This window comes from Silene latifolia, chromosome 11 (genome assembly GCF_048544455.1).
Source record: "Silene latifolia isolate original U9 population chromosome 11, ASM4854445v1, whole genome shotgun sequence".
NCBI lineage: Eukaryota > Viridiplantae > Streptophyta > Magnoliopsida > Caryophyllales > Caryophyllaceae > Silene > Silene latifolia.
The window spans coordinates 31,005,242-31,018,536 of NC_133536.1; the positions used below are offsets into that span (position 1 = coordinate 31,005,242).

Sequence of the window (13,295 nt, forward strand, 5' to 3'; positions counted from 1 at the left end):
GGCAAATACGTGATAGTTCGGGTCCCAATACTCAAGAAAGCATCCAAAAATGGTCTGACAACCTTAATTAGCTTCAAGCTAAAAATTGATCCAAAGTTGTAGGCACCCATATCGTGTTTCTCCACATTTGAGAACTCATTTGTCCATTCTTTGAGACGGATTTCTAAAGTATTCATGATGTATGATTATTTAGAGAGTTTTTATGTAATAAGACGAAGAAAGACGAAAGAATTATGTGAATAAAACCTCCATCGACGTCTATATTTATACTAAAAGTTGTTTCCTAAAATCTGCCAGGATGGACACACTGAGGAAAGGGGGCAGCACTTGCTGCGCCTCTTCAAAGGAACGCAGCTTCTGATGCGCCTCTTCCTCAGCTGTATTTCTGTGATTTTTCGCGTTGGATATTTCCTAATTCCTTAAAGTATAATTTCCTATTCATACGGGTTATTATTTTTGGTAATTCCGTCAAATTACCATGTTTCGAGTTTCCTAATTCCACGGGCACGCATTTCGAGGCGACATCGGTATTCTCGTCATTTCAGCACACTTATCCATTTCTTTTTAATTTTCTTTTTTTTTTTTGGGGAATCATTTCACCAATTTAATTATTTATTTCAACACACTTATCCATTTTTTTTTAATTTTCTTTTTTTGGGGAATCATTTCACCAATTTAATAATTCATTTTCAAACTTAGCCATTTCTTTTAATTTTTTTTTTGGAGAATCATTTCACTCCCGTTTCATTTCAAACTTATATGTTTCTATTTTCATTTTTTTAGGGGGTAACCCTCCCTACCGTCCGGTCATTTTCGATAATTTTTTTGCATTTTCTCGAGTCTTTGTCTTGCGCTAATTTAGGCCATATGTACAAATATGTGTTTTATGTGCAATTTCTATGTAAATTTCGGCAGCATGACGGCATAAACCGTCATCTACCAAACCTGTTCAAAGCTAACCTGCAGGTACAAACATACAACCCGGCAGCAAAGGCAATCAGGCCATCATATATACAACCAAAAGGAATATGTACATCAAACTGGGGGCTCGGGCCCGAAACAAAGTGTATAAAGTGCAAAATGAAGGTCCTAAAATGTACAAAAGGGTGTGAAGTACAGCCAACAACAAAAAGCAACAAACTACTGCTGGTCGCCGCCCAACTCGGTAACTCTCGCCTCGAGAGCAACGATCTCGGCGTCGCGGACCTCTAGCTCCCTCAGCAGACAAGCCGCCTCCTCTCGGGACTGGGCTAGCTCTCGCTCCAAGTCACGCTCCCTCTGCAAAAGACAAGAATTGGCTCATGTCAATCATTTCAAACATAAAGAAAGTTAGAAAATTCAAAAATGAAGTAAACGGAAGGTTCATACCTGACGTCCTCGACCGCCAGCAAGTGCCTCGATGGCAGTAGCCCGTAGCCGGTTGGCTACCCTCCACAAAGCCACGAACCGGGATGGCGCAACCTACATTTCAATAAACAAGGATTCTCAATGATTGGATAAGTTTAAACAAATGTGTTCTTATACAAAGATTAAACAAGTTGGGGAACATACCCTCCGAATCAGATGCTGCCACTTATCCAGGCCAGCATCTGTCACCGCCACGTCAAAGTCGCGAAGCTCGGAGATCGTCGTCATCCCCGTCGCATCAGTGCACTCGAGGGTCTCGGGGAACACTTGGGGCTCGATGCCCGCCACCTCAACCTCCTGCACAATTCAAATGGTTTCCATTAATTGATGATCATTCATCATGTTTTCAAGATAATCAAAAGAAGAATAAAACACTTACCACAACTGGCCAGTACGCCAACTTCTGGTAGAGGAACACCGAGTAGTCCTCGCCAGGAAGAAGGAGGGCGTCGTCACCGACGTCTGACATCGTCCGAGGAGGATCGATGGGGACCGTCAAGACATCACGAGAGCACTGACGAGTCAAACGCTCGTTCAAGTACCACACGGGACCCATCGACGTCCTCAGCAGCAACCGGCTCGAGCTCCTGGGTCGAAGGACCTCAGCCACAAAAGGAGGTACGCCAGTGTAGTCCACCCAAGGCCTGGGCACCCACTATGAAAAGCAAACAAGAGGTCATTCTCATGATTAGTTCTAAAAGAAAGCAATGAAAAAGCAAACAAAGAAAGGTGAGTCGAAGGTACTCACGCCCTCCAACTGCAGAGCGTTCACATCCTGTCGACAGACGTCGTGAAACGAACGCTGGCTCTTCGTGCGACATATCACCCAATCCCTCACAACGGGATAGGCTCTCTCCACTGGCTCCGTCCTCTTGGGCGCGAGATAAGATAATCAATAACTATCTTTCGTGATTCGATAAGAAAAGGAAATGATCTTTCATGATACGAAATGAAGGTTCATACCTCCAGCAACAGTCCAGGGCCAACGGTGGTAGGAGAAGTCCCCTTCTCCATCAACTCTAGATGAACCATGGCCCTCATATAGAGAATGAGGACCGCAAAACAAGCAGTGACCCAGTCCCAACGGCCTAGGTCACTCAAGTCAGAAAGGAAAGGAAGAAGCTTCGTCGACAGCCTCTCTCCCTTGTCTCTGAGGTAGATCGAAGACAAGAACCACCAGAGCCACAAACGAGCTCACTACTCTGCAGTGCAAGGAGGAGGAGTCGTCTCTCTCCCATCGATCACCACCATCGTCGGTCTCTTCCCAGCGAAGTAATCCCGGACGTAGGAACTCGGCACCAACCCGGGAACCGCAGCAGCCTTCGGCATCAGGTTCTAACCGATCAAGCTCCTAGCCTCAGTCGAGTCCACCCTCATGTCTGTCTCCGGCCACACCACAGCCTCAGTCCCGCACGGCAAGCCAGAAATCATGCTATAATCCTCCAACGTGACCACAACCTCACCAAAAGGCATGTGAAAGGTCGAGGTCGTGTCCCTGAACCGATCAAGGAAAGATCGAACCGAGCTAAGGTTAGCCCGAATCTTTCTTCCCTTGATGTCCCTCCAAGCTCGTACCAAGGCACCAAATGCTCCCTGCTTGATGATGGTCCGCTCCTCCGCCGACAACCTCCCGTAAAACTCCATCATCGTCGTTTAGCCCGAGAAAGACCTGATGTTCCCGGCCTCCTATTTTGATTCGAAGCAAGAGCTATCTTTAGCTCGAATGAAAGAGAAAAGGAATAGCAAATAAGAATAAAATAAGATAAATGAAAGAGTGATGAGTTCAAATTACCAAGCTCTTCACCGTCCTGTAGGACAGGTGACCCTCCGCATCCCAGATGAGGTGTCTGTTGTCCCAACTCTCAGCCCACTCTGGTGCTCCCTTCAGCCGATGACCACCTCGTCCAACGTTGGCCCGCCTCGGGGCCTCCTCCTCCTCAACAGCCTCCTCCTCGACGACCTCGTCCTCAGCAGCTGCCACTGCAGCAGTAAAAGCCTGCTCTAACGCCTCCTCGAGCGTGCGAGAAGGGTTAAGAGCAGTGTCCACATCCATGGGACCCCTCCCTGACGTAGAAGCCTCATCACCTGCAAGATTAAAGTGAATTTAGGCCGCGTCAAGTGACGACGAGCCTTAGTTAGGGGATTTTCGAGTTTTCAAAGCTCCGAAATCGCTCTTTTCTCGCCATCTTTGGCCGTTTTCCCACAAACCCGACTACTTATGTGGTAGTATGGGTTAAGTCAAGCCTAAATTGAAGCCTAGTCATGGGTTCGAGTTGGAATTTCGATAGCATTTCATTATTACAATGATTATGCCCTAGAAAAGTGTCCGGAAAAAGCCGTCACAAATCAAAATCCGAGATGGTTCAGCTAAGGCTATTTTCGAAGCAATTTACGGTTCAGCTGTGAGACCGTCTCAATTTCACTCAAATGTTTAAAACTCAATGAAAATTCGAAATGAACACATGGTTATGATCCGTATACTACCAAATATCCATTTACCAAGTCAATTTTGCAAGGCAAAATCGTTTGGGGAAAAAGCCCCAAATTTTCGACATTTTTAGGGTTGGAAACCCTAATTTGTTGGTCCAAATTGATCAAATATGGAAGATTAATGCAAAGATAATACACATACCTCGATTAGTCATGGCAAATGCAAGCTCTTGATCAAATTTTAGCGAGAAATGGTTGGAATTTGAGAGAGTATTGTGAGGATTTGTATTTCGAAATTATGAATAAAACACGACTTTTATTGGGTTTTTACCCAGACAAAGCCACATCCAGGAAAAGACGCAGCAGGTGTTGCGCCTCTTCCTCAGTTTCCCTTCAAATTAATTTTCGAAGATTCGTTATAAGTTCGTTATTCGTGAGCCCATCTTTGGTGCGCCTCTTCCTTAGTACTATATATCATATATTTGGTCCGTATGACGTGACATCGCCTGGACCCGCATTTCAAGCCAACTGCGAACTGTCGCATTACTTTATCAAGACCTCGCTTTCCACAACGAGCGAGTACCCTCTAACACGTGTTTCGACACACCTCTATTCTGTTCCCCCAGCGAGAGTTCTAGACAGATAATTGTCCCTCTCAACACGTGGAGATCAGTCCCGATTATGTTCCCCCAACGAGAGTTCCGGACAACCAGCCGTCCCTCTCAACACCTGAAGATCAACATCAACCTCAAGTTTTGCCGAAGTTTGTTTGAAAACCGACCCGAGCAGATTTCCCCAGCAGTTCCTGCCGACGTCCTGCTGCCTCTTCGATTTCACGTTTTGCCTTCCCTTGGAGTCTCAAGGAATCTCAGGTATGGTCTCTTCTTATGGCTGGCGAGCCTCCTTACGTAGTCTAATGGACTTTAAACGACCCTCCCCGATAGTCGACAGACTCTAAAATGTTCCCGACGACAGATCCTTGGCTCAGACCCCTTGAGCCGCCTCGCGTCGCCATAGTCGTCAGGTTGTAATCTTCAATTGACCTGATGGCTATACTTTGACTTTTGCCTTGTCCAAGCCTCAGTCAAAGTGGGGGCTCTGTAGATACCTCATTTCTGCACCTCCCGCAAGCCACCCGGTGATGATTGGGCCTCATGTTTGGTACACGGAACATTTTATGACATTTCGTAAGTTTATCCTCAAGTGATAGCTCAAACACTTTTGTCTACCTCATAGTCGTCTTCTACGCACCGATACGGTCGTTTTGGCAATAATTAGAGTACATTTGGAGTCCGGGTCAAAGACCATCTTCATTTTCTAATAACCGTTTAAAATGCCGAGTCAGAATATTCTGGAATGTTCCGGATGTTTCTATTCCATATTTTCAATCTTTTAATCTCTTTGGCAAATTATATCCCGGAAATATTATATAAAATATTAAGGAAATTGAGATCAAACCGCAATTCCATAATAGAAACGCGGAAATCTTTCTTCCGCAGGAGTAACCACTTGGGAAAGGACGCAGCAGGTGCTGCGCGTCTTCCAAGAGACGCAGTGGCTGCTGTGCCTCTTCCCCAGTTCCTTTCTGCGTATTTTCAAATCTTTTCGAGATTCACTTCCAAAGTTTCTCCGAAACCATAATTCCTCCGTGTGATTAGTATAAATAGGGAGCTTCGTTCCTCATATTTCTCACGCGAGTATCCGCCCTTCTCTTCTCCCTTTGCATTCTAAGACCACGCTCTTGCTTTTTTTGGCGTCTACGTGCTTGAACTTTCGAACACGTAAGCTCGGTTCCTTCTGAGTACCAGCCTCGTTTTGCATGACCGACCAATTTGACCAACTCCACATCATTCAACTTACATTCGGGTTGAGAATCACTAAACGTTAACATAGTTACGTTTCATCAAACATGTAAGTCTGAGGGTGTAAATCCCATATTTTATTATTGTACTTTATTTTTGTAATCATTATTGTAAGGTTTACGTCGAAAGCACATTCAAAACCGATTTATAAAACCTTGTTTCAAATCCTTTTTACGGATTAACAAGAGACAAACGCCGAGAAAGGACGCAGCAACTGCTGCGCCTCTTCGAAGATACGCAACATCTGCTGCGCCTCTTCCTAATGTTGTCGCAGTTCCTGCTTCCTTTCTTCTTCCTTCGTCTTTTGTTCGTCTGTTTGTTTTGTTTTCAATTGTTCATGTTCATTAACACGATAATTTTTAACACAACAATTTTAACATGTAAATCATCAATATTTAATTCATCTTTTAAATCCCGACTTAAATCCCTTATAATTCATATTTGCGGGTTTTCGTCATTGAAATCAATTCGGATTTTTAGAGGTTCGATTCATCAATATTAAGTCTCTGGAATTCATCATTGATATATTTTCATCTGTTTATTATCATTACCATAATTAGTTCGTCATTAATAACCTAATTAATTTAACTAGTTTGTTAATTTGTATCATTAATCCCGTAATTACCTTTTTTATTGATTTGTCCTAATTAATTTTATCCATGTTTTATTGTTTTTATGATCCAATCATATGTAAATAATATAAATTCTCGTTTGCGAGAAAATTCTAGTGAGAGAAAATTCTCTCGCGCAACCATGTCCTCTTTTGAAAATTCACCAAATTCCTCAGATGAACAAGACAATAGATCCACAAAAAAATTCAAAATGCAACAATCCCCAATCCCCAATAGCGGAGACTCCCAAATGGATCTTGACCTATCTTTGGTCCCTGAAACTCAAGTCGAAGAGACTATTTTGAAACATGAAAATAGAATTTCTTATAAGGATTCCTTGAGTAATGGGAGATCTCCCTCGTTTGCCATTAATCCGAATTCGGAGTACAATGTTGTAGACAACCTGGTCTATGATGATGTTTCTGACGATGATATGGCGGAAAACGAGTTTGTTAATGACCCGACGTGCCCTACTATTCTTCTAACGAAAGAAGAAAAAAGGAGGATTCGGAGCCATTGGAAAGATACTCTGATTATCAAAATGTTTGACAAGAACATAGGCTATTTCACGCTATTCCGTCAAATTAAGAAGAAATGGGCGCTTAAGGGAGGTCTAATACTCACGGATTTGGGTTTTTCGTATTATGTTGCGAGATTCACAAACAGAGAGGATTATGAACATGTCCTTACACAAGGTCCTTGGATGATTGGGGATCATTATCTTACCATTAGAAAGTGGATTCCCAATTTCATTGCTACGGATGAACCCATGCGACATCTCACTACTTGGATTCGAATCCCAAGATTATCAGTGGAGTATTATCAGGAGGAAATTCTTAAGAAGATTGGTGGACTAGTGGGTAAGGTTATTAGGATCGACAAACCCACAGCGTTAGCGGAGAGAGGGCAGTTCATACGCATGAGTGTGGAAGTGGATCTTTCGAAACCGCTTCTATCTAAATTCCGTATGAATGGAAAAACATGGATTATCCAATATGAAGGTCTTAGAATGATCTGCTACAAGTGTGGTAAACTGGGTCATAACAATGATAAATGTCCTTCATTTAGTGAGAAGCAAGGAACAGAGTGCGTTGGCGGAGGTATGTTGAATAGTATAGGGAAGGAGGGTGTCGAAAATAATCAGAGTATTTCTGAGAGTTTGCAGTCTAGTGAGACATATGGTTCATGGATGCAGGTGAAGAAGCCTGTTAGACGCAATGTGGTGCGTATGGAGAAACCTAAACAGAGTATTGAGCAAGTGTTGCCTAAACCTCCTGTGTCGATCTTGAAAAACCCTAACCGTGCGTCAGGTTCGAGGTTCGAAGCTTTGGGTGTTGAGGAGGATACGTTAGTGGAAGTCAGGGTGGAGAATGATAAGGCCTTGGATCAGGATCAGGGTAACCCGCTTTTGGAGTCGGGTGGGGATAATCATGGGATAAACATAGCAGGGTTGGCGGGAATGCCTAAGGATTCGAATATGCCCGTGAAATCCGGATCAAATCAGAATATTCCAAATAAACATAATATGAACATTATCAATAATAGGCAACAAAATAATGGCTTAAAGGCAAGGAATAGTACAATCCCGGTGATGACTCCTTGTGATGAGGAAAGGATTTTTAATGCAGCTAAGTCAGCCAAAGATATTGCTACTGTAGAGCCTAATAATCAATCAAATTATTTTGTTACCAAAAATAAGGTTAATCACAGTATTCCGGTTTCTATTCCAAAATCTTTGCCGAAAAAGAATTCTAATTATTCCTCTTCTGTGAAAGAAAATTTTAAGAAAAATCCCCTAGCTTGTAGAGTGGTACGGAATTTGCACAAGAAATCAAGCAGGAATTCTGGACCTGTCTTTAGACCCCACCATGAATCCAACCTTCTCCCTGCTCCCGATCCCTGTAACCCGGTGCAAAAGTATCCCTCCATCTCTATACCTCTCCTTAACATTACCAACGGAAGGCCCGACGACAGTAACGACATTGCCGCTATCACACACATTGGAGATGGAGATAGAAGTGGTGGTTCCACCAGTATTGTCCCCATGGGAACTCTCTGTGAAAGTGAGAATCACCCCTCGGGTGATGAGAATTCTCAACAGGATCTCTGAGGCTTTTCTGTCCTCGATGTCAGCTCATCCGAACAACTTAATGGATAGATATCCAAACCATTTAAGTCGGAAACCTGGGCTAAGCCTAATGACTTGGAATGTACATGGGGCAGGCAGTGCGGCGTTCTTATCCATGCTCAAGGAACTGATTCGAGTTAATAACCCGCATGTGCTCGCCTTGGTGGAAACGCATATTAGCGGAGCTACTGCTCAGCGAGTTTATGATCGCATTAATTTTGGTGGTAAAACAAGAGTTGAAGCGGAAGGCTTCAGTGGTGGAATCTGGATTTTTTGGAGACCCGAGGAGGTATCTGTTAAACCTCTTATCCATAACAGTCAGCACATAACTGTAGAAATTGGTAGAGTTGGGGAAATTCCGTGGTATTATACCGCGGTGTATGCCAGCCCTGAAACTACGAAGAAAGAACTACTGTGGAAGGATCTCGAGGATTTTGCGCGAACCCATAATCGACCTTGGCTGGTTATGGGAGATTTCAATGACACAAGATTTATACATGAGAGAAGTGGAGATAGTGAGTGCATGCGCCGAAGGTGTAACAAATTCAATGCTTGGTTTGAGACCAACAACTGGATTGATTTAGATTATTCGGGCCCTAATCACACATGGTCAAGAGGACATTCGGCAGACTCGCGTAAGTGGGCTAGGTTGGATAGGGCCATTTGCAATTCGTCGTGGAGAGTTATGTTTGCGGAAGGCTCGATACGACATCTTGTTGCTAACCAGTCGGATCATTGTCCGATCATTGTTAATACTAATGGGTTTGCTCCTATTCCTGGTATACTTAGACCTTTTAGGTTCCAAGCAGCGTGGATGTGTCATGCTAAATTCTCGGAATTTGTTGCTAATAACTGGAATAATGAATTACCCCTGATTTCATTCATCTATAATTTCGCTGAGAAATTACAAACATGGAACAAGGTTGTTTTTCGTAATATTTTCGAAAGAAAAAGGAGCCTCGAACGCCGTTTTCTGGGTATTCAACGTAAGCTCTCAAGTGGGGGGCCTGATTACCTTTGGAAATTTGAACAAAAATTGAGAGGACAGTTGGACGAGGTGTTAAGGGAAGAAGAATTACTTTGGTTTCAAAAATCCCGAATGGAAGCAATTTGTGATGGGGACAGAAATACCAGATTGTTTCATCTGAGCACTGTGATAAGACGGAAACACAATCGCATTGAAGCTCTGCAAGATGGGTTAGGAAACTAGGTTTGGGACGCGCCATCAGTTAAGAATATGGTGTTGGGGTTTTATCGTTCTTTATTCACAAGCCCTGTTTCGAATGTAGATATGAGTCGGGTTACCATTGGCTTATTTCCCCAACTGACAATGCAAGAATGGATGAAGTTGGACCGTGCTTACACGATTGCAGAGGTTCAAGGTGCGTTAAATCAAATGTCGCCTTTCAAAGCTCCGGGACCGGATGGATTCCAAGCTCTGTTTTATCAATCTCAGTGGGAGGTGGTCTCCCCTAGCCTTTGTCGGCTTATTTTCCAAGTGCTACATGAAGGTGTCTTTCCACAGGAACTTGGGGAGACCTTCATCTCCCTAATTCCAAAAGTGGATAATCCACAATTTGTTTCTCAATTTAGGCCCATCGGACTTTGCAATGTATCGTACAAAATTATAACTAAGATGATTGTTAATCGTCTTAAACATGTGCTACCGGTTCTTATTAGCCCGATGCAATCCAGTTTTGTTCCTAAAAGGCAAATAACGGATAATATCATTCTGGTACAAGAAGTCTTGCATTCGATGCGGGGGAGAACGGGACGGAAGGGCTTTATGGCTTTGAAGCTGGATTTAGAGAAGGCTTATGATAAATTGGAATGGAAATTTATCGAGCATACCCTCTCGGATATGGGTCTCCCTGCGCGTATGGTGAGTACAATCATGCTTTGCATTAAATCTTCGTCGCTAAATGTGTTATGGAACGGGGAAAAAACTGAGTTCTTTACTCCAACTCGGGGTATTCGGCAAGGAGATCCGTTATCACCATATATTTTCATAATTTGTATGGAAAAATTGAGCCAACTCATTGAGAATTCTAGCTTCGGGGTGTGGAAAGGGTTTCAACCAAGTCGAGGAGGACCGTTTTTGACACACCTGTTTTTCGCTGATGACATAATCCTTTTTGGGGATGCAACTGTTGAACAAGCACAAGCCATTAATAGCTGTTTTGAAGCATTTTGCAAAGCTTCAGGGCAGAGTATTAGTCGGGCTAAATCTCGAGTCTATTTTTCGCCAAATACTGATGATGAACTGGCGGCAGAGATCGTTAATGAACTAAATATCGAAAGAACTTTAGACCTTGGCATGTATCTTGGTATGCCCACGATAAACGGTCGAGTGACTAAGGAAACTTTCGATTTCATTGCACAGAAGGTGGACAAACGGTTATCTGGGTGGAAAGCTAAGAATTTGTCATTGGCAGGACGCACTACTTTGATACAATCCACGCTCTCGTCAATACCGTCCTATGCTATGCAAACGGCGAAAATCCCTCGAGCTTTATGTGATGTGTTAGACAAGAAAGCCCGGAGCTTTTTGTGGGGAGGGGACCAAAATTCACGAGGTCTGAGCTTAGTCTCTTGGGACATGGTCACCAATGAAAAGAATGAAGGTGGTCTTGGCCTTCGGTCTATGAGACAAGTGAATGTGGCTTTTATGGCCAAACTTGGATGGCGTATGCTGTCGGAGCCTAATTCTCTATGGGCCCGAGTGCTCCGTCACAAATATTGCAAAGGACGGTGTGACATAGACATGTTTAAACCGAAGCAGGCTAGTTCGAATCTGTGGAAAGGAGTGGTGGAAGCTGTTGAAGTTTTAAAAGCCGGAGTGAGTGTGTCTGTTGGAAATGGCTGCAGTACGGCGTTTTGGAAGCATAAATGGGCGACCACGACTCCTTTAATTGAAATGTCGAGTCTCCAAATCCCCCCACAAATTGTTGATGCGACAGTAGATGAAATGTGGGATGCGGCTACGGGGTGGAAATGGGAGTTGTTTGCTGAGTTTTGCTCTAATGAGGTGCTTCAGACGATAGCCTCTTATGAGGTCGTGGAGGGTCTAGACAACGAGGATCAATTTTATTGGGCAGGTTCCAGTTCAGGCTCTTTCTCTATTAAATCTGCCATTATAATTATCCGTAATACACCATGCGACGAAACGGAAAATTTCTGGAAATTACCTTGGAAAGTTTGGTTCCCTCAGAAGATGCGACTATTTCTTTGGTTATTGTTACATGACAGGATCATGACTAATTCTAACCGAACTCGACGCGGGTTTACGGATGACCCGTTCTGTATCACTTGTGGAGATATGGAGGAAACCTCATTGCATTTACTTCGTGATTGCAGTGAGGCGCGGAAGGTCTGGAGTTGCTTTCCATTCGCTAAATCCCAGCAATTTCTGAGTACGGGAAGCGTCAAAGAGTGGGTTATTTTGAACATTACTGTAAGAAGAGAGGCGGGCATGGAGATGTGGCCATCGGTTTTTGCTGTGGTGGTATGGTGGCTCTGGAAGTGGCGCAATTGCAGGGTCTTTGACAGAAGCAGGGATATTCCTGTAACTCCGTACTCTTTCTTAATGCAGCGGGTCTGGGACGTGTTGAACGCGAAGGAGTCTGTGGATTTTTCTTTGAAAGACAGAGAGTGCAGGTATAAGGAGATTTATGTAAGATGGGTTGCCCCTCTTGTGGATTGGACTGTCCTAAATATTGATGGCGCATCTAAAGGAAATCCCGGCATGGCAGGAGCGGGAGGTATCTTTAGGGACTCGTCGGGGCAGCTTATTGCGGCTTTTGCAGAAAGACTAGGCATTGCGACGGTTACTCGAGCGGAGTTAATGGCTCTGAGGCGTGGATTACTTATGGCGATTGAACTGAATTTGGATAGACTCATAATTCAAACGGACTCTAAGACGGTTGAGGATTTCATAAAGGAGGATACTGAGCTTCCGGCTGCCCATGGTCATCTAGTTCGGATTTGTCGAGCTTTTGTGAAGGATAGAGTGTGGATTGTGAAGGTGAATCATATTTTTCGAGAAGCCAATGTTTGTGCAGATTGGTTGGCAAATCATGGAGTTCGTCTGTCACAGCAGCTAGTCAAGTTCGACCTCTCAAATATGCCGAATCAGTTATTCCGCTTAACTCAGCAAGATATGGGAGGCGTTGCTTGGCCTCGAGTTGTCCCCTTTGAGGCTTTCTAGTCGTTTGGGTTTAGAGGAGTAGTGTGTGCTTTGCTTTCGTTTGTTTTCTTTGTTTTGGTTCTTTTATTTGGGTTAATCCCGCTTCGCTATACCAAAAAAAAATCATATGTAAATAATATGTTAAATCACTTCTATCCGAGTCAAATATTATTAATCGAGCATTAAATTCACCAATGAACATTAACAACACGCAATTCTGGCTTCACAGCCAGAATTCAGGTCAGAAACAGGCGCAGCAACTGCTGCGCCTCTTCCAAAGGACGCAGCTCTGCTGCGCCTGTTCCGGGTTGAGTTCTGCCTCTGAACTTCCGTTGTTGCTTTGACCTAATTCATTAGTTTACGTTTTAATTAACTATTACTCGTATTATCACTAATAATCTGTTCGTTTATTTATTTTCCCTTTCTTTTCTCAAATTATCCGTTTTAAATGTATTTTCGACATAAATCATTAACCCGTTGTAATTATTGTAATTTTCTTTATTGTATTTTTATTGTATTCCTTTATCATATTGTTTGTATGCTTTCACATGAAATTAACCTAAATTTCTACCTCGACATTAATGCATGTTAAATTACGTGTTAACCGACTTAGTATTAATTCACATGTTAGGATTAATCTATTGGATGTTGCATTGCATGCATATAACCTT

The 13,295-nt window shown here is 43.3% G+C and overlaps 1 protein-coding gene across 1 annotated transcript; it reads left to right on the forward strand.

Moving 5' to 3' along the window:
- Window positions 1-8,436: 8,436 nt before the first annotated feature.
- On the forward strand, window positions 8,437-9,648 carry LOC141613204 (uncharacterized). The gene has a single exon (XM_074431946.1). The coding sequence runs from the start codon at window positions 8,437-8,439 to the stop codon at window positions 9,646-9,648; it is 1,212 nt and encodes a 403-aa protein (XP_074288047.1).
- Window positions 9,649-13,295: the final 3,647 nt, after the last annotated feature.